The sequence below is a fragment of the Aquarana catesbeiana genome, linkage group LG13, assembly GCF_042186555.1.
Source record: "Aquarana catesbeiana isolate 2022-GZ linkage group LG13, ASM4218655v1, whole genome shotgun sequence".
NCBI lineage: Eukaryota > Metazoa > Chordata > Amphibia > Anura > Ranidae > Aquarana > Aquarana catesbeiana.
The window spans coordinates 197,278,236-197,300,700 of NC_133336.1; the positions used below are offsets into that span (position 1 = coordinate 197,278,236).

Sequence of the window (22,465 nt, forward strand, 5' to 3'; positions counted from 1 at the left end):
ACGCCCACTGAGTCACATCACTGCACCTGTCCCCACCTGCTGAACCAACGCTCCACCTGCCTTTCCACCGGAGGCCCAGTTATGCCAGGAATCCCCTCTCTTAACTCCAGCGCACCCAGTCAACGCTAAAACCCAGAAAGGCGGACCGCAGTGACATCGCCCCCCCCCCCCCCCCTTGAGCCAGCGACACAACAGGGACGAGGAATCCATGTTACAGCCACAGCCATGAAGTCAGAAGAGGACGAGTATAACTTTGTGTTCAAAGGTAAGTTCTCTATCCACACTCGCTGTTAACCCTCCTCTCCCAGTTGACTTGTATAATGGTTTTGGCTCTGTCGAAAAACAAGAGTTAAGTGTGATTTCTGAAAAATATAGAGTGTATTTCTTTGGTGTAACGACCAACGTGATCTTACCGCCCCTGGTTGGAAGCCTGATTGCATACAATGAGATCGCGTTCTGAACCCTGGCCGTGCCTGTCTACTGTACGTGTCGTGGCTGGAGATAAGAGGATCGGTATGTGGATCTGTGATTGGCTTCTGCCAGGGTGTGGGCATTCCAACCAGTCAACTATTCTGAGGGCAGCAAATCTTCCAAGTGATCTGTCGATCAAGCAAATGTATTGCAATGCAGGGGGGAGAGTTTGGGAGCATTTAGAACAATAGGGGGTAGTTCTCCAACAGACTTGGCAGATGTCCCTATCCTTGGGAGGTTTTGAGCATCTGCCCATAGCTCCCAACTGACCCTCATTCAGAAGAACTGTTCCTCTTTTGGAACCAAATCCCTTTTTCCTACTTAGGTTCCTCTTTTTAGTCTGATGTGCGCACCTCTATAAAAAATATAACTATTAAGAGTGTTATACATACACAAAGGGGAGTATTTATAAAAGATGTACAGAGCTTTTCCTTTTGTGAAACTGTATGTACATTCGTTCTGAGCAAATGGGAACAAAATCAATTACTATTAGACTATTTTCACTCCATGTCAAATGTCATTAATTCAAAGAGTAAATCAGGAAAATACCACATTGTGGCCACCAGATGGGGCTGAAGATCATAGTACCATAATAAGCATTCAGTTTCTATGATCATCAACTCCATCTAGTGGCCAAAATGTGGTACTTTACTGATTCACTTACTCTGTAGGAAGGAATAACATTTGACCTGGAGAGAACACAGCCTAATAACAGTCGATTTTATCCCGCTTCTCACAGAATTAATGTATATGCAGCTTCACAGGAGGAATAGATCTGTGGATTTTTTATAAACACCCTCCCCCAAAAAAAAAAAAAACTTTCATACGGCCAATGAATGATCACTTTTGTTATATTGGAAAGCCAGTATAAAGGAGTGGTGAAGATAAGGCACCTCTGGGTTTAACCATGAGGTTTATGCATATTACATCTTTATGAGCTGCATAATTGGGGGTGTGGCATGTCCTTTAACAACATAATTTGTGCGTTTTCTTCTTTCCCATCTCAGAAATTGGGAGCAATGTTTGCCTGCAGCTACAGACAAGAGATAATTATGCAATCCGGCCAAAAAACCGGCAACACCAAAACTGCTTTGGAGTATATAATATGACCAAACATATGGTCATCCCTCCATGTGGTTGAGTTTAGGTGTTTCCCATGAAGGGTACTCTTGATACTACAGTATACAAGACATTGTAGAAGTTTGGGCTCTTCCAACCTCATGGTAATAGTTTGGTGAAGACCCTATCTGTTCCATCACGACTGTGACTCTGTGGACAAAGCCAGCTCCATTTTTTATATATTTTTTTTATTATACAGTATTTATATAGTGCCGACAGTTTGCGCAGCGTTTTACAACAGTATGGCAGACAGTACCATTACAATACAATTCAATACAGGGAGAATCAGAGAGCCCTGCTCGTTAGAGCTTACAATCTTAGGAGGCAGGGTCAAGTGATACGAAAGGGTAATAAATATGGGGGATGATCTGATGAAGAAAATAAAAGAACAGTTGTTAGGTGGAGGCAGGATAGGCTTCTCCAAAGAGAAAAGTTTTTAGGGATCGCCTAAAAGTAGATAGATTTGGAGATAGTCTGATAGATTGGGGTGGGGAATTCCAGAGGATGGGAGAGGCTAGGGAGAAATCCTGGAGGCGAATATGGGAGGAGGTGATGAGGGAGCTAGAGAGTAGGAGGTCTTGGGAGGAATGAAGAGGACGATTAGGTTGGTATTTTGAGACTAGGCTAGTGATGTAGCTGGGGGCGGAGTTAATTTAATTTGTTGGGTGAGTGACAGCCAGTGGAGGGATTGGCATAAAGGGGTAGCAGACGCTGAGCAGTTTGTAAGGTGGATGAGTCTGGCAGCAGTATTCATGATCGACTGAAGGGGGGGATAGTCTATTTAAAGGTAAGCCAATGAGGAGGGAGTTGCAGTAGTCTAAGCAAGAGATAACCAGGGAGTGAATCAAGAGCTTTGTGGTTTCATTGGCTAGGAAGGGAGATGTTGGAGATGTTGCGAAGGTTGAGGTGGCAAGCTTTGGAAAGGGATTGGATGTGGGGCCGAAAGGAGAGTTCAGAGTACAGGTACCCTGGCATAGGTGGATGGTTGTGCCATTGCTCTTGACAGAGAAGTCAAGAGCAAAGAGGCATGTGGGGGAGGAAATATTATTAGCCTGGTTTTGGACAAGTTGAGTTTGAGGAAGTGGTTGGGTGGATGGTTGTGTCATTGCTCTTGACAGAGAAGTCAGGGGAAGAGGCATGTGGGGGAGGAAATATCATGAGCTTGGTTTTGGACAAGTTGAGTTTGAGGAAGTGGTGTGACATCTAGACAGATATGTATGTTAGTAAGTTAGTGACGTGTGAGGAGGCTGATGGTGTGAGTTGAGGGGTGGAGAGATAGATTTGCGTGTCGTCAGCGTAGAAATGATGTTGAAAGCCATGTGAGGCAATCAGCTGACCCAGGGAAGAGGTGTAGATTGAAAATAAGAGAGGTCCAAGAACAGAACCTTGGGGGACCCCGACGGAGAAAGGAAGAGGAGAGGAGGGAGTAGAATTGTAAACAGCACTGAAGGTGCATTGGGATAGGTAGGATGAGAGCCACCGAAGAGCGCAGTCACGGAGACCAAGGGAGTAAAGTTTTTTGAGGAGGCGGGGGTGGTCAACCGTTTCAAAGGCAGTCAAAGGGTCCAGAAGTAGGAGTACAAAATAGTATCCTTTGGTTTTTGCGGTTATTAAGTCATTTGTGAGTTTTAGAAGAGCAGTTTCTGTGGAGTGTTGAGGGCAAAATCTAGACTGAAGGGGATCAAGAAAGAAGGTTATTCTTTATGAGGTGGTCACTCAGTTGGTTGTAGACCAGGCATTCAAGGAGTTTAGAGGAAAAGGGGAGCAAGGAGATAAGGTGTAGATTGTTAAGATTGGTAGGGTCCAAGGATGGCTTTTTAAGTATGGGGGTGACCAGTGCATATTTTAGAGCGTTGGGGAAGATGCCAGAAGAGAGGGAGAGATTCAAGATGTGGGTTAGAGAGTGTAGGATAGAGTCAGAGGGTGACCGTAGTATTTGAGAGGTAATAGGGTCCAGGGGACAGGTGGTTAGGTGGGCGATAGAAACTAGTTTAGCAACTTTGCATTTGGTAGCAGGTTTGAATAAGGGGAGTGTCAATTGTACCTGCTGACATGGGGTGTTAACTGGGGAAGATACCTGTAAAGTGGAGATTTCATCACAAATTATATCAATCTTATTTTTGAAGTGATTAGTAATCTCCTGGGCAGTGAGTGAGTTAGTGGGGGAGGCAGTGGAGGACAAAGTAGAGAGTTGAAGGTAGAGAAGAGTTGACAGGGACTGGATGAGAAGGTGTTAATGAGAGTGGTAAAATAGGTCTGCTTGGCAGTGTGGAGGCAAGAATTGTATTTTTGGAGGGCAGATTTGTATTGGTTGAAGTCTTTGAGAGATTTAGTGTTATGCCACAGATGCTCAAGAGCACGGCTAAGTTTTTTGAGATTTCTGGTGTCATCTGTTTGCCAGGGTTGTAAGGGTCGAGGCCTGATTCTGTGTGTAGTGAGGGGAGCGAGCTCATCAAGGGTTGAGGACAGGGATTTATTGTAGACAGAAGTGGCTTGATTGGGGCAGGACAGGGGTGAGATTTTGTCATAGAGGTGGTTAGTAGCAGAATAGAGGAGAGAAGGGTTGAAGTGGCGAAGGTTTCTATGAGTGATGGTTAGGCGATTGGAGGGAAAGGTGGTGGAAGATGAGAGAAATTAATAAGGTGGTGATCAGAGAGAGGAAAAGTATTGTTGGAGAGGTTGCATGGAGCGCATAGGTAGGAGAAAACAAGGTCAAAGGCGTTGCCATCAGAGTAGTTAGAAGCCTGTACCCATTGCGTCAGGTCAAATGAGGAGGTTAGACTAAGAAGTGTTTGTATTAACAGGGACGTTGAAGTTGCCGAGAAGGATTGTGAGAATTTCAGAAGAGAGAAATTAGGGGTAGTCAGGCTGAAAAATAATCAAGGAAAGTTGATAACGGTTTTTCCAGTTTGGTGTGGAGGAACTCGAGTGTCCTGCACAGAGCCCTGACCTCAACCCTACTGATCACCTTTGAGATGAATTGGGACACCAATTGCAAACTAGGTCATCTCATCCAATATTGACCTCACAAATGGTGGCCAGCTCGATAAAGGTATGGTTTGACCAATTTGGTGTGGTGGAACTCAAGTGGCCTTCACAAACCCCAGACCTCAACCCTACTGAACACCTTTGGGGTGAGATGGAATGCCGACAGTGATCCAGGTTTTTCCATCCAACATCTGATACCATAAATGGTGGCCAGCTCCATAAAGACCTGGTTGGACCAATTTGGTGTAGAACTCGAGTGGCCTAAACAGAGCCCAGACGTTAGCCCTACTTAGCATCGTTTGAATGAATTAGAACACTGATTGTGAACCAGATCTTCTCATCCAGCATCAGTAACTGACCTCATAAATGGTGGCCAGCTCCATAAAGATATGGTTTGGCCAGTTTGGTGTGGAGGAACTCGAGTGTCCTGCACAGAGCCCTGACCTCAACCCTACTGATCACCTTTGAGATGAATTGAGACACTAATTGCAAACCAGGTCTTCTCATCCAACATTGACCTCATAAATGATAGGCAGCTCGATAAAGACATGGTTTGACCAGTTTGGTGTGTTTGGTGTGGTGGAACTTAAGTGGCCTCTATAGAACCCTGACCTCAACCTTACTGAGCATATTTTGGGTTAGTTGGAATGCTGATGGTGAGTCATATCATCCCATTAAACATTAGTACCTGACCTCACAAACAGTGGCCAGCTCCATAAAGACATGATTTGACCAGCTTGATGTGGAAGAACTCAAGTGTCCTGCACAGAGCCCTGACCTCAAGCCTACGGAACACATCTGGGATAAGTTGAAATGCTGATACTGATCCAGGTCTTCTTGTCCAACATCAGTACCTGATCTCACAAATGGTGGCCATCTCCTTAAAGACATGGTTTGACCAGTTTGGTGTGAAGGAACTTGAGTGGCCTACACCCAGCCCTGACCTCAACCCTACTGAACACCTTTGGGATGAATTGGGACACTGGTGGTGATCCAGGTCTTCTCATCCAACATTAGTAACTGACTTTACAAATGTTTTTTTAACTGAACAGACACGTATTCCACCAGACACACTCCAAAATCTTCTGGAAATCCTTCTGAGAAGATTGGAGGGTGTTAAACAGGTAATCTAAACCTCAGTCTAAGCTACTAGTGTCACCACTTAGGCAATAATGGGCAATCTGCAACAAGTATTCGAAGGCCCCTTTCACATGGACGCCTCTGTTTGACGGACTTCGCTTGCTCAGCGGGGGATCGCTCCGATGTTCCCCACTGAGCAGGCAGATGACAAATCAGTCTTTGCTTACTGAGCAGAGCGGAGGCGGACCCAGTCCCACTCTCCTCTATGGGAGGGAACAGGTGAAAACGGACCGCCGGTTTCATTGGATCATATCTGGTCCGATCCACAAGATGGATAGAAAATAGGACCACCATCCATCTGAACTTTGCGGACAGGATCGGATAATGGCGGATGTCAGCGGACATGTCACCGCTGACATTCACTGCTAAATAGGGGTGAATGGAGAGTCCGATCAGGTCCGCCTGAAAAACTGACAGGCGGACCTGACATTGAAAGGGCCTTTAGAGTCTAAGCTGCTAGTGTCACCACTTAGTCAATGAGCAATCTGCAGGAAGGCAGAGAATAAATGCTGTTGAATGGCGGATAGCGAGCTACACCCAGCCATTAATTCATTGCTGGCTCTAGGCTGACTCTGTGATCTTTGCCTCACTTGTACACACCTAGGTCTTATGTGTTTGTACTGCGAAGGGAACGTATCTTCCCACCAATCACTGGAATCCACAGGCAGAAACCACAAAGAATTTATTGGATTCTGTGCAGGAAAGAATTTATAGTATTGTGATACTAGGTACCGAAATGGCTTACTCTGATTTCACTGCACACTGTGAGCTTCTCACAATGTGCCTTAGAACCTGCAGCAAGTCAGATAGAGCCTGCTTAATTTCCTGGCTGGAGGATGCCCAGGATCATCTAGCCCCCTCCTCCCCATGCAAATGCAGCCTGCCGAGGAATGCCCAATTTTCCAGCACCCACCCATCCAAGCATTTTGGTATAGATGCATAACTCCTCCCACTGCTTGCATCAGGGCTGAGGGCTCTTGAATTGAGTACTGAGGCAGGGTGTTGTGATGTTTTCAGGCTTCCCACCAGCCATGATCTACCTGCATTAAGTAGAGAAGCCGTTGTCTTGTTTTCAATGAGTCAGGCATGACTGGTAGACTTTTATAAGAAGATAAAGGAGCAGCAAGGTCAAACATTCCCATAGACACACTCCTAAACCTTGTGGACAGCCTTCCCAGAAGAGTTGAAGCTGTTATAGCTGCAAAGGGTGGGCCAACTCAATATTGAACCCTACAGACTAAGACTGGGATGTCATTAAAGTTAAGTGTAAAGGCAGCCCCCCCCCCCAGCTATTACCCTATTGTACCTTATTACCCTCACGCGGCCCCTGCCATGCCTCCCACCCTCGGACTCTTCCCCGTTCCTAGGATTCCCGTTCTTTGTCTCCGGCGGACTGGCGTCACCACACTTGTGGACAACCTTCCCAGAAGCTGAAATAGCTGCAAAGGGTGGGCTAACTCAATATTGAACCCTACAGACTAAGACTAGGATGTCATTAAAGTTCATGTGTGTGTAAGGAGAGGCGCCCCAATACTTTTGGTAATATAGTGTAAGGAGATAGAGGAGCAGCCAGGCACAACCATAGTGTTGCACTGCTAAGCAGGAATCTAATGAGGCTCCCATGTACCTATAGAATGACAAACCATTTATCGAAAAAAAAAAAAACTGGCACCCACAAATAGGATTGTATATATGATCTGATTCCTTCCATACACTATATTGTCAAAAGTATTGTGACACCTGCCTTTACACGCACATGAAGTTTAATTAGACTTAGTCCGTAGGGTTCAGTATGGAATTGGCCCACCCTCTGCAGCTATAACAGCTTCAACTCTTCTGGGAAGGCTGTCCACAAGGTTTAGGAGTGTGTCTATGGGAATGTTTGACCATTCTTCCAGAAGTGCATTTGTGAGGTGAGACACTGATGTTGGACGAGAAGGCCTGGTTTGCAGTCTCCGCACTTAGGCTGTGTTCACACTGATACGACACGACTGTTGTACAACTATCATCCTACTTTGCCCTGCTACATCTGTCCTACATCGATCCTACTTTGGTCCTACTTCCATCCGACTTGAATGAACAAGATAAGATTTTGCTCTGACTTTGAGATAGTCTGACTTGTCCTTTGATCAATCAAAACAATCCCAGAGTGACATACATTCTGTTTACTGCTGCTGTAATCACCATGTGGGATGTCACAAGTCAGATGGTTAGGACAAGGATCCTACTTCTGATCCGACTTCAATGATATTCAATGGGCTGAAGTAGGACCAAAGTCGGACCAAAGTAGTGCAGCGAGCATTTTCAAAGTCGGACCGACTTGTGCACACCTCCCAACTTTTTGAGATGGGAATGAGGGACACCTATCAGCAAAAGTATGCAGCCATAGGACACACCCCTTGCCACACCCCCTTAAAGGAGAATTGTACAAAAAAAAACAAGATTGGTTAAACCCACAAGTGCTTTTTTTATCAATACTATTCCTTTATATTGGCTTTTGGAATTTACAAATGCAGCAATTTAGAAATCAGATGAAAGGTTTAGCACTGGAAAACACTTTTTTAAAGTTAAAAAGTGCATTTTATATACATCTATATAGATCAGACCCAAATGAGGGACAAATAAGAAGGAATAAGGGACAGAGGGACATTGCTCCAAATCATGGACAGTCCCTCGAAATCAGGGACAGTTGGGAGCTATGCTTGTGTCGGACCAGTTAAGACGGCTCCCATGGGGAATCATTGATTTGCACACGTCATGCGACATGAGGTTCCAATGTTGGAGCATTTATTGTACAAGTGTGAACTCAGCTTAATCCATCCCAAAGGTGTTCTATCGGGTTGAGGCCAGTCAAGTTCCTCCACCCCAAACTCGCTCATCCATGTCTCTATGGACCTTGCTTTGTGCATTGGTCCAAATCATTTGGTGGAGAGGGGATTATGGTGTGGGGTTGTTTTTCAGGGGTTGGGTTTGGCCCTGTAGTTTCAGTAAAGGGAACTCTTAAGGTGTCAGCATACCAAGACATTTTGGACAATTTCATGCTCCCAACTTTGTGGGAACAGTTTGGGGATGGCCCTTTCCTGTTCCAATATCACTGTGCACCAGTGCACAAAGCAAGGTCCATAAAGACATGGGTGAGTGAGTTTGTGGTGGAGGAACTTGACTGGCCTGCACAGAGTCCTGACCTCAACCCGATAGAACACCTTTTTGGGTAAATTAGAGTGGAGACTGTGAGCCAGGGCTTCTCCTCCCACATCAGTGCCTGACTTCACAAATGTGCTTCTGGAAGAATGGTCGAACATTCCCATAGACACACTCCTAAACCTTGTGGACAGCCTTCCCAGAAGAGTTGAAGCTGTTATAGCTGCCAAGGGTGGGCCAAGTCAATATTGAACCCTACGGACTAAGACTGAGATGCCATTGAAGTTCATGTGTGTGTAAAGAGAGGTGTCCCAATACTTTTGGTAGTCTAGTGTAAGGAGATAGAGGAGCAGCAAGGCAAAGCCACTGTGTTGCACTGCTAAGCAGGAATGTAATGAGGCCCCCATGTACATATAGAATGACAAACCACTTATCGAAAAAAATAAAAATAAATATGCACCTACTAATAAGATTGTATATACAAGCTGATCCCTTACATATCTGAAGGTCTGAACTTTAGCCTAGGCTCTAAATATTGCACCCACCAATAAGGTTGTATATATTATCTGATCACTTACACATCTGAAAATAAAAAAAAATATGATCAAGGGTTGAGTTTCCTTTTAACCAGATCTGACCTTTAGCCTAGGCCCCATAGAGTCAACAAGCTGATGATCGTTATCTCAGGAAGTATTTACCGACAAACTCAGCTTGGCCTGTACAATTTGTCTTTGCAATATACCTTCAGATAAAATCTCCAAAACCCTTATCCACTCCCAGTACTCCTTATGACATCATCCCATCCACACTTAGGGCCTTTTGCTAAAAAAGAAAATTGCTCAAGCCTTCGCACAACTGTCACAAATAATTTTCCCAGTAGGTTTATAACCTTTTATTATCAGCTCCATCTAATGGCCATAATGCGGTATTTTCTTGAAATGCCTCAATAAAAATAAAAATACTGCATTATGGCCACTAAATGGAGCTGATCATTGGAAATAAACCTATAAGAGATAGATATTTGTGACAACTCAGGAAATGTTAAATTTTGGGGGGGGGGGGGGGCTGCTCATCTGCATGTTTTAATTCCTTATTTACTTTCTATGGGTCCTCAATGCCAAGCCACATTCTACATTATTACATGCGTTGCCGTACCATTCAGGTGCCTGTCTGTAGGGGCCAGACAGGACTGGACGCCCTTTCCCAACGCTGCCCTTGAAATTGTTGATTCAGGGAATATCAGATTGTCTTCTGGGGGGTCAAAAAGGAATTTATTTTTTCCCTGCTCAAGCAAAATGGACCATGTTTTATAGGATTTTGTTTGCCTTCCTCTGTATCAACTGTGGGTATCTCTGGATCAACTGTAGGTTCCTTTGGATCAACTGTGGGTTCCTTTGGATCATCTGTTGGTTCCTCTGGATCAACTGTGGGCTCCTCTGTATCAACTGTGGGTTCCTTTTGGATCAACTGTGGGTTCCTCTGTATCAACTGTGGGTTCCTCTGGATCAACTGTGGGTTCTTCTGTATCAACTGTAGGTTCTTCTGTATCAACTGTGGGTTGCTCTGTATCAACTGTGGGTTGCTCTGTATCAATTGTGGGTTCCTTTGTATCCACTGTGGGTTGCTTTGGATCCACTGTGGGTTCTTTTGGATTCACTGTGGGTTCCTCTGTATCAACTGTTGGTTCTTTTGGATCAACTGTGGGTTCCTCTGTATCAACTGTGGGTTCCTCTGTATCAACTGTGGGTTCCTCTGGATCAACTGTGGGTTCTTCTGTATCAACTGTAGGTTCTTCTGTATCAACTGTAGATTGCTCTGTATCAACTGTAGGTTGCTCTATATCAAATGTGGGTTGCTCTGTATCAACTCTGGGTTGCTCTGTATCAACTGTGGGTTGCTCTGTATCAACTGTGGGTTCCTTTGTATCCACTGTGGGTTGCTTTGGATCCACTGTAGGTTCTTTTGGATTCACTGTGGGTTCCTCTGTATCAACTGTTGGTTCTTTTGGATCAACTGTGGGTTCCTCGCTATCAACTGTGGGTTCCTCTCTATCAACTGTGGATTCCTTTGGATCAGCTGTGGATTCCTCTGTATCAACTGTAGGTTCCTCTTATTAACTGTGGCTTCCTCTGGATCAACTGTAGGTTGCTCTGTATCAACTGTGGGTTCCTTTGGATTCACTGTGGTTCCTCCGTATCAACTGTGAGTTCTTTTGGATTCACTGTGGGTTCCTCTGTATCAACTGTGGGTTCCTCTGTATCAACTGTGGGTATATGATTATGTTTATGAAGGTTTTCTATTTATTTATTCTATTGGTTAAACTTCCAGCTGGCTAACTATGTAACTCAGTCAATAGAGTAGCACCCACCTATCTTCAATCAGCCTCCCTTCGGATGCCTGTTCTGACCTTCATGGACCCTTTTGCTGCCCAGAAAGGCTCTCCTCCATCACTTACTGCATTCAAACAGTTAACCCCACCCACAGTCCGCCTTGGGTCCGCCCAGTGACCGGCCTTTCCACCCTGATTCCACCCACTTTCAGAAGTGGCTTAGACAAAAATCCATCCCTACCTATCCGGGACTCACCAACTGGTGCCCCCCCGATCATAATGAATGCCTTATCAGTGCGGTAAGTAACTCAAATAAGGGTGATACTGTGATCCTGATTCCTGAGACATCTTGCCCCAAACAAAATGTGGAACTGTCTCAGCATGTCCAGGAATCTATGCTCTCTCCATGCCACTTACAGTATTACAATACTTCTGTTTATATGCCTAACTTACAAACAATTAATATATCTCCTTTCAGGCACCCTGTCTCTAATGGAAACCCCAGAGTCATATTAAGGATGGGGGGTGGGGGACTCATTGCTCTGACTCATTCACTTGTGTGTGTAAATTTCACCTTGAGATATTGAGCTCTGTAGAAAAAAAATGTGTAAAGGGGCTGAGAGCCTGCTGGATGAAAATACATACTATTAGTATAAAGTATTTCATATTGACCTTACAAAATGTTATTTTTTAGTTCTTACTATTAATAATTATTGTTACTTGTGTTTTTTTAAAATTCACTTCATTCTCCGCAGTGGTTTTGATTGGCGAGTCCGGAGTGGGCAAAACCAACCTCCTCTCCCGCTTCACCCGCAATGAGTTCAACCATGACAGTCGCACCACCATCGGGGTGGAGTTCTCAACACGCACGCTGACGTTGGATGGGCAATTGGTGAAGGCACAGATCTGGGACACGGCCGGACTGGAGCGCTATCGAGCGATTACATCTGCGTAAGTCCAGGCTCAGCTGTATGGCATAACCAGTGTGCTCTACTTACGTGATAGACATGAAGCTTGAAAAAGGAAGAAGGTCCTTTAGCACCCAAGGCAAAAAGGTCAAAGTGCACCCTCCCATGGCATGATCTGTGAACTACATCAGTAGCATAGGATGTAGGTCCTCCCCTTTCTGCACCTCCCTCCTTCTGATGCACCCAAGGCTACCACCTCTTCTGCCTACCCCTTGGCCTGGCCCTGGATAAAAGGTTTTCATGTCATTACTCACTGAAACACAGCCTCCACAATGTTTTTTTTTTTCTACTGGTTGGCAGCTGGGTGGTTAAAGCACAACAACAAAACTGAACATCCAACCCATTCAAGCATTTCCTAGCACTCTGCAGCTGTTGGAAATGTTGCCAGAGGCTTGCGTATGAACAATTGCATTGTTTCCAGCTGGGAATGTACACTAGACTGTTCGGGGCACTTTTAAAAATCACCCGCATGCAGTGTTTCACTAAAATATTCCAGCATCTCTACTTGCTGTTGTAGTTGCTTGTAAAACAATTGTAACGTGTCCAGATATACTATATTGTCAAACGTTTTGGGAGGCCTGCCTTTACACGCACTTTAATGGCACCCCATACTTAGTCCATAGGGTTCAATATTGAGTTGTCCCACCCTTTGCAGCTATAACAGCTTCAACTCTTCTGGGAAGGCTGTCCACAAGGTTTAGGAGTGTGTCTATGGGAATGTTTCACCAATCTTCCAAAAGCGCATTTGTGAGGTCAGGCACTGATGTTGGACGGAAAGGCCTGGTGTGCAGTCTCTGTGCAGGCCAGTCAAGTACCTCCACCCCAAACTCGCTCATCCATGTCTTTATGGACCTTGCCTTGTGTACTGCTGCGCAGTCATGTTGGAACAGGAAAAGGTCATCCCCAAACTGTCCCCACAAAGTTGGGATCATGAAATTGTCCAATTGTCCTGGTATGCTGACGCCTTAAGAGTTCCCTTCACGAAAACTAAGGGGCCAAGCCCAACCCCTGAAAACCAACCCCACACCATAATCCACCCTCCACCACATGATTTGGACCAGTGCACAAAGCAAGGTCCATAAAGACATAGATGAGCGAGTTTGGGGCGGAGGAACTTTACTGGCCTGCACAGAGTCCTGACCTCAACCCGATAGAACACCTTCTGGGATGAATTAGAGCAGAAACTGCAAGCCAGGCCTTGTCCAACACCGGTGCCTGACCTCACACATGCCCTTCTGGAAGAATGGTCAAACATTCCCATTGACACACCCCTAAACCTTGTGGACAGCCTTCCCAAAAGAGTTGAAGCTGTTATAGTTGCAAAGGGTGGGCCAACACAATATTGAACACTACGGAATAAAGCTGGATACACACTATACAACTATAATTGTAAGGCAAGCCTTAATTTTTTTTAATTTAAGGCTTGCACCTTGTACAGTATAGGATTTCATGTCATTTTTGCCCAGTCTTGCCACGAAGAGTTAATTCAGCTCTGAGCAATCCTCTTATCTTTTTTCAGTGAGATAAAAACTGACAGACAGAGAAATAGGAGTCAGTTCTTCCCCCTTGCTGCGAGTGACAGGTGATTTACATATCTCATGCAGGAGCCTGAGAGAGACATTCTGTGTACTTCAGATCCCCTCCTCCTTTCTTCTCCAGCTCTCCCAGGATTGGCTTCTCCACACCTCAGCATGATTGGGCATGCTGAAGTCATGTGGTGACTTTTCTGGGTTTTGACTGGATATTGGTGATCTTAGCATAGGGGAGAGATTTTACAGGTAAGGATACATGCAGGAGACATGTATATCCTTATAAATAACCACTATGGCAGTAGTTTAGAAAGGATGAGAGTGGGTTTACATCTACTTTAAGGAGCTGTCTAATCACCCTCGTTCCATTTTTAGTTACTACAGGGGCGCCGTCGGAGCACTTTTGGTATACGACATCACCAAGCATCAGTCCTACGACAGCATAGAGCGCTGGTTGAAGGAGCTTTATGACCATGCGGATGCCAGTATCATCGTCATGTTGGTGGGCAACAAGAGCGATCTGGCGGATGAAACTCGTGAAGTGCCCTTCGAGGAAGCCAAGATGTATGCAGGTAACCACTAAAGGGCACTACAACATTACAGGACTACACTGTATGGCCAAAGTTTAGGGACTCCCCCTAAAAATTATTGAGTTTCCAGGGAGGTGTTCTGCTAATACTACAGCATTTAAAGACATTTTAGACAATCATACTTGCCCAGCCTTGTGGTTACAGTTTGAGAAACATCCTTTTCTGTTCGACCATCATGCTGTGCTTCTGTGTACAAAGCCAGCTGCATAAAGACATGGTTTTGCTAGTTTGATGTGGAGGAATTTGAATATTCTGCACAGAGCCCTGACCTTAACCCTACTGAACACCTTTTGAGTTGAGCTGGAATGCCGATGGTGATCCAAGTCTTTCCATTCAACTTCTTACGTTATAAATGGTGGCCAGTTCCATAAAGACAAGGTTGGACCGGATTGGTGTGGAGGAACTCAAGTGGCCTCAACAGAGTTTGGACCTTAACCCTACTGAACACCTTTTAAATTAATTGGAACATTGATTGTGAACAAGGTCTTCTCATCTAACAATCAGTATCTGACCTTATAAAGGGTGGCCAGCTCCAATAAAGACATGGTCTGACCAGTTTGGTGTGGAGAAACTCATGTGTCCTGCACAGAGCCTTGACCTCAACCCTAGTAAACCTCTTTGAGATGAATTGAAACATTGACGGTGAGCCAGGTCTTCTCATCTAACATTAGTACTTGACCCCATAAATGGTGGCCAGCTCCATAAAAACATGGTTTGACCAGTTTGGTGTGGAGGATCTCAAGTTGCCTGCACAAAGCCTTGACTTCAACCCTACCGAACACCTTTAGGATGCATTGTTACGCTGATGGTGATCCCGGTCTTCCCATCCATCATCTGATGTCACAAATGCTGGCCAGCTCCATAAAGACGTGGTTGAACCAGTTTAAAGTAGCGGAACTCGAGTGGCCTACACAGGGCCCAGACCTCAATCTTACTAAAATGTTTTCAAATTAATTGGAACATTGATTGTGAACCAAGTCTTCTCATCCAACATCAGTATCTAACTGTATAAATGGTGGCCAGCCCCAATAAAGACATGGGATGACCAGTTTGACGTGGAGGAATGTGAATGTCCAGCACAGAACCTTGATCTGAACCCTAGTAAACATATTTAAAATGAATTGGAGCATTGATGGTGAGCCTGGTCTTTTCACCTAACATCAGTACTTGACTATAAATGGTGGCCAGCTCCATAAAGACATGGTTTGACCAGTTTGTTGTGGAGGAACTCAAGGTCCCCGCACAGAGCCCTGACCTCAACCCTACTGCACATTTTTGAGGTGAATTGGGACAAAGATTGTGAGTCAGGTCTTCTTATCCAACATCAGTACCTGATCTCACAATTCTTCTTTTAGCTGAATGGGCACAAATTCCCCCAGACACACTCTAAATTCTTGTGGAGAAGTGGAGGATGGTGTACCATCAAAGCATGGGGCAACTCCATATTAATGCCTATGGTGTTGGAATGGGATGTCCAATGAGTTCGTATAGGTGTGCTGGCCAAGTGTCCACAACTTTTGATCATATAGTGTATGCCCTTAATAAGCATTTACCCTAGTTAATATGCATTATGATTGTCATAGGGTAGTTCTCCAATCTGCCAACATACCTCCTCTATTAACTGTTGATCTGCAGCAATTGAACATCTGTCGGGGTCACAAGCTCACCTGCTACCAAAATTACAGGCTGTTTTGCTAAGGTTACTTGTTTAGCACTAACAGAACATCGAAGAATCAATAGGTAGGTCAGGAATGACTTATATTTATTGCATTGTGGTATTTTTTGTGGAATCGTTTGAAGCAGCATGGTTTAAATTCAGATTCTTCTTTCATGTTTTTTTTCTATCTGTTAACAGACAGCAACGGACTCTTGTTCATAGAGACCTCTGCGCTTGATTCGACCAATGTGGAGCTGGCTTTCGAGACAATCCTCAGAGGTGAGGGCACGTATCTGTGGTGCTTGACCAGTTTGGTGTGGAGAATCTCAAGTCACAATATACCTCAACAGCACTGGCATGTGCACTGGGTGTGCTGAATGTGCCTGGGCACACCCTAATCCAGGGGTTGGCAACCCAACAATAACAATCTACCTGTCAATCATGGGCAGGTGATGTGTAGGCGGCAATCCTACCTTGCTTACCCCTGAAACCTGGACAGGAGGGGCGGCGGGGGCGGCATTTACTGGAACTTATCTCTATTTCCCTCCTGCAGCAAATGAAAGTCAGCTTTTCCTCCTCCTCCCTCCCGACAGTGTTCAGCTACCACAGGAGGAAAATACAGGGGATCAGTACCAGTATATGCCACCCCAGCCACCCCTCCTGCTCCTCTTCTTCCTTCTTTCTGCTGCTTGGGTCCCCCTGTGCGCTCAGCTGGTCCCCCATACCCCTGCAGCGCTGCCAGCTTCCCCTCCTCTCCCACCGGCTGCTGCAGGGAAATGTTTCAGGAAGGAGAGCGAGGGAAGCGGGCAGTAAATATGTAATTTACCGGCCCATTCCTTCTCTGAATAAACCGGAGTGAGTGATCTGCATTGATTGTTCTTGTGGCCATTCATAACGGAAGCATAAAAAACTGTGTTTACTATGCTTCAGTTTGTGAATAAACAGGAAGCCGCTCAGCACAGAACACTTCCCATTCATTCTCTGTCCAGTGCAGCTGAGGCTGCAGAGAATGGGACTGGGGAATCTCTGTCTCAAAAGTGAGACGTCAGGGGTCTGTTTTGACCCCTGAGGTTTCATGAAAGCCCCCCAATGGGGCTCCTACAAAAATTGTAAAAAAAATCAAAATAAATAATATTGTAAAAAATAATTTGCAAAATTAAATAAGAAAAAATGAAAAACTACTGACACTGTCTTCTGCCCTACTGACAAAATTCCACTGCTTTACCAACACCATCCACTGCTCTACTGACACTGTCCACTGCTCTACTGACACCATCCACTGGTCTACTGACACCATCGACTGCCCTACTGACACCGTCCACTGCTCTACTGACACCGTCCACTGCACTACTGACACCGTCCACTGCACTACTGACACCGTCCACTGCTCTACTGACACCATCCACTGCTCTACTGACACCATCCACTGCTCTACTGACACCGTCCACTGCTCTACTGACACCGTCCACTGCTCTACTGACACCGTCCACTGCTCTACTGACACCGTCCACTGCACTACTGACACCATCCACTGCACTACTGACACCGTCCACTCTACTGACACCGTCCACTGCACTACTGACACCATCCACTGCTCTACTGACACCTTCCACTGCTCTACTGACACTGTCCACTGCTCTACTGACACCATCCACTGCCTTACTGACACTGTCCACTGCCCTACTGACACCGTCCACTGCTATACTGACACCGTCCTCTGTCCTACTGACACCATCCACTGCTCTACTGACATCGTCCTCTGTCCTACTGACACCGTCCACTGCTCTACTGACACCATCCACTGCTCTACTGACACTGTCCACTGCTCTACTGACACCTTCCACTGCTCTACTGACACTGTCCACTGCTCTACTGACACCATCCACTGCCTTACTGACACTGTACACTGCCCTACTGACACTGTTCACTGCTCTACTGACACCGTCCTCTGCCCTTCTGACACCGTCCACTGCTCTACTGAAACCGTCCTCTGTCCTACTGACACCATCCACTGCTCTACTGACACCATCCACTGCTCTACTGACACCGTCCACTGCTCTACTGACACCATCCTCTGCTCTACTTATGCCATCCACTGCCCTACTGACACCATCTACTGCTCTACTGACACCATCTACTGCTCTACTGACACCGTCCTCTGCTCTACTGACACCATCCTCTGCTCTATTGACACCATCCACTGCTCTACTGACACCATCCACTGCTCTACTGACACCGTCCTCTGCTCTACTGACACCGTCCTCTGCTCTACTGACACCATCCACTGCCCTACTGACACCGTCCACTGCTCTACTGACACCGTCCTCTGCTATACTGACACCATCCACTGCTCTACTGACACCATCCACTTCTCTACTGACACCGTCCTCTGCTCTACTGACACCATCCACTGCCCTACTGACATCAATCACTCCAGTCAGTGACTCCAGTCAGTATTTCATGAGTCCGGTACTGAAGGGTCTAAGTGCGTGTTCATGCGCAAAATATTAATTTTAGAAAATGTGTGCAAAAATGGAAAGGGTTAATGTTCAGCTGTACATCATGAAAAACAATCTGCCTATATTGCCTGCCTCCTTATACCAAGGATGTATCCTATGAGGGATGTAGTCAGATATTCTCTGCGGGATTTTCCGCCACCATATTTGCGGTATTTGTACTCTGACCAAAGAAATAGCACGGCGAGAGCTTTTCTCAGAATATCACTGCAGAGTGAGTGCTCACTACTGAATACTGAAGTGGTCTTCTAAGAAAAGCTTGTGATGTGCTATCCTATTAGGTCAGAGAGCAAATAGCACAAACATAATAGTGGTGAGAGTCACGCAGCGGATATGTGGATATATACCTGCATAGAACCTTGTGGGCATCACATACGGGTGTATTTATTTATTAAAAAAAAAAAAAATGGCATAGCTGTTTGTCCAGTGAAACTGCTAGCACATTTGTATGTGAAAGTGTGACAGAATCGAATGTTCTCCTCCTATTTCCTCTACAGGTTGAACGTTACTCATTCATAAAAAATAAAGTGGTTTGGGGAAAATACTACATTATGGCCACTAGATGGAGGTGAGGGTTAGAAAAAGTATAAACTTATTTTGAGTGATCCTCATCTCCATCTAGCGCAGGGGTCTCCAAACGTTTTCAACAAAGGGCCAATTTACTGTTCTTTAGATTTTAGGAGGGCCGGACTGTGGTCAGTGGGAGTAAAAAAAATTTAAAAAGCGCCTGTGGTCAGTAGGAGGAAGAATTATGCCCCATAATGGTTATTAATGATAAGAATAATGTCCCATTATTGGTGTCAGTGGGAGGAATAGTGCCCCATCATTGGTGTCAGTGGGAGAATAAGTACCCCATCGTTGATATGGGACCCCTTTCACACTGGGGCCGCCCAAGCGTTACCGGTAAAGCGCTGCTTGCTTAAGCGGAGCTTTACTGTTGTTTAAGCAGCGCTTTTCGCCCGCTAGCATGGCGCTTTTAACAGAAGAAGGGGTTAAAGTTGCCCGTGTTGCGGCGCTTTGGAATTGCTGGCTATATATTTCAATGGGCAGGGCGTTTTGGGAGCACTGCTTGCAGGACTTTTGCTAACGTCCCGCAAGCACACCGCCCTAGTGTGAAAAGTCACACTAAAATGAATGGGAGGCGGTTTTCAGGCGCTTTACAGGTACTATTTCTAGCGCTAAAACGCCTGAAAACCACCTCAGTGTGAAACGGGACTTAGTGAAAGGATAGGTACCCCATCGTTGGTATCAGTGAGGGGAAAAGTGCCCCAATCGTTGGTGTCAGTGGGAGGAATAGTGACCCATCAGTGTCAGTGGGTGGAATAGTGTCCCATAGTTGATATTAGTGGAAGGAATAGTGCCCCATAGTTGATATTAGTTAATGGAATAGTACCCCATCGTTGGTGTCAGTGAGGGGAAAAGTGCCCCATCGTTTATGTCAGTGGAAGGAATCATGAATCATTGTGTCAGTGGAAGGAATAGTGACCCATCAGTGTCAGTTGGAGGAATAGTGCCCCATTGTTTGTATTAGTGGGAGGAATAGTACCCCATCATTGGTGTCAGTGGAAGGAATAGTGCTCCATTGTTGGTGTCAGTGGAAGTAATCATGAATCATTGTTGGTGTCAGTGGAAGGAATAGTGACCCATCTGTGTTAGTGGGAGGAATAGTGCCCCATTGTTGGTATCAGTAGGAGGAATAGTGCTCCATAATTGGCATCCGTGGGAGGAATAGTGCCACATCATTGATGTCAGTGGGAGGGATAATGCCCCATCCTTAGTGTCATTGGAAGAAATAGTGCTCCATCATCTGTGTTAGTGGAAGGAATAGTGCCCCATTGTTGGGTATCAGTGGGAGGAATAGTGCCCCATCATTGGTGTCAGTGGGAGGAATAGTGCCCCATCATTGGTGTCAGTGGGAGGAATAGTGCCTCATAGTTGGCATCAATAAGAGAAGTAGTGCCCCATCATTGGTATAAGTGGAAGGAACAGTGCCCCATCTATATTGTCAGTGAAAGAAATAATGTTTCAACGTATATATCACTTCATATCTGTAATGCCGCGTACACACGGTCGGACTTTTCGTCTACAAAAGTCCAACGGACGCCGACGGACTAAAGCTGGCTGGTAATCCGATCGTGTGTGGGCTTCTCCGGACTTTCAGCAGACTTTTTCAGCCTCAAATCCGACGGACTTTAGATTTGAAACATGCTTCAAATCTTTACGTCGTAACTACGACGGACCCCGAAATCCGCTCGTCTGTGTGCTAGTCCGACGGACAAAAACCCACGCTAGGGCAGCTATTGGCTACTGGCTATGAACTTCCTTATTTTAGTCCGGTGTACGTCATCCGGAAGTCTGTCGGACAGGCTGTCGGACTTTTGTAGACGAAAAGTCCGACCGTGTGTACGCGGCATAAGAGGTATCCCCAAGGGCCAGATAAAGGCAAGCAAAGGGTCACATCCAGCCCGCGGGCCACAGTTTGGAAATCATTGATCTAGTGGTATCAGCTCCATCTAGCTTCATCCTCAGCATCATCTAGTGGCTATAATCAACCTTAGATTTACCAAAGCTATGAGGTCTGATCATACCTATCCAATCAATCAGTATCCATTTAGGAAGACCTTGCACTATATCAGCCTTTCCCAATCTTTTGACCCCACTGGAACCATTGAAATAATTTCAAGGTCTCAAGGAACCCCTACCGAAATAAATTCTTTGAAGATGAGTGGGGAAAATGTCCCATATATTGGTGAACATTTGGAAGAACGACAGCTAAAAAAAGATCTTCATTGCCAAGCTGCTGGCTCTACCATGTGATGTAGGGCTAAGGAACTATGTAGGCATCATATAGTGGGAGGTCAATTAGCCACAGCTCAAGGAACCCCTAGCAACCTCTGGAGGAACTCTAGGGTTCCATGGAACCCTGGTTAAGAATGGCTGCACTAGATAGTTGTTGGTGATTCTAAATGAATTGGAACTAAAATATTATAATGTGTGGTGAGGTTTAGACTTGTCTTGTCTTATGTTATAGACATCCACAGGAGGGTACTGAAGAACAAAGGTGAAATCCCAAAAGACAACACGGTTGTCCTATCAAACCAACCCAACACAGGTCAATCTGAAGGCCAAACAGCGGAAGACAAGAAATCCTGCTGCCGAAATGTCTGATTCTGGAATATACGTTCCATCGAGATGTGTTGGATTTCAGGATGAACTCAACAGCCAACCGAAGACTACCAACCAAAGAGCACCAACATGCCACCAAGAGCCATTGAGACAGTTCATGGTCTAGAAGAACATTCCTGCTCGTGTGCCATTAACCTGCCAATGTCAATATCATATAGGGTGGTCTTGTATTACTTTTTTTTAATGCTTATGATGGATAGTTCACATGAAACCAACTTCAAGTTTATCATCTCTTCAACCAACCATGACCAGCGAAGTTTGCCGAGCAGGAATCGTGGCAACATTCTCCAACATCCCTAGAAGTATCAATCCTTTTGTAGGGCTCAGATTTCCAACATCATTCCCAGAGACCACAGCCTCTATGACGTCCTTCTTACCAAAATTTGGTGTTGGTGGTCATGCGATTCACTGGCATTTAAAGGACTGAAGAGCATAAATAGCTACACCAACTGAAAAGTCTATGAAAAAAATTCTAAAATTTGTATTTAAAAAGTGAAAATTCTATGAAAAAAATCTGAAATTTGTATTTAAAGATTTACGTGTGTCTACATAAGAAATTTGACATCTGTTGTTGGCTTATTATTTTGTTATTTGCCATTAAAGAGGGATTAGAACCCTTGTCAGGTTTGTTATTGCTGTCTGTGATTCACCCTCCATATTAGTTCTGGTGACTGTTATCACTGGAAGTGAAAGTGCAAGAAAATTCCAAATTTTGGGTTATCACCAGAACAGGAAAAGAGAAGAAGTCTTCCATCGGGGTCACAAGTTCTGGTGACAACCAGGGATTTCCTCTCACTTCCTGTTGTGGCTAGGGGACAGGAAGCGTCCTGA

The 22,465-nt window shown here is 45.3% G+C and overlaps 1 protein-coding gene across 1 annotated transcript; it reads left to right on the forward strand.

The window, feature by feature from the left end:
• RAB25 (RAB25, member RAS oncogene family) lies at window positions 1-22,253 on the forward strand. Its single transcript, XM_073610267.1, has 5 exons — window positions 1-265; window positions 11,944-12,139; window positions 14,061-14,257; window positions 16,131-16,211; window positions 21,480-22,253. Exons 1-5 carry the CDS (start codon window positions 226-228, stop codon window positions 21,614-21,616), a joined length of 651 nt encoding a protein of 216 aa, XP_073466368.1. The 5' UTR covers window positions 1-225; the 3' UTR covers window positions 21,617-22,253.
• The last annotated feature ends 212 nt before the right edge of the window (window positions 22,254-22,465 follow it).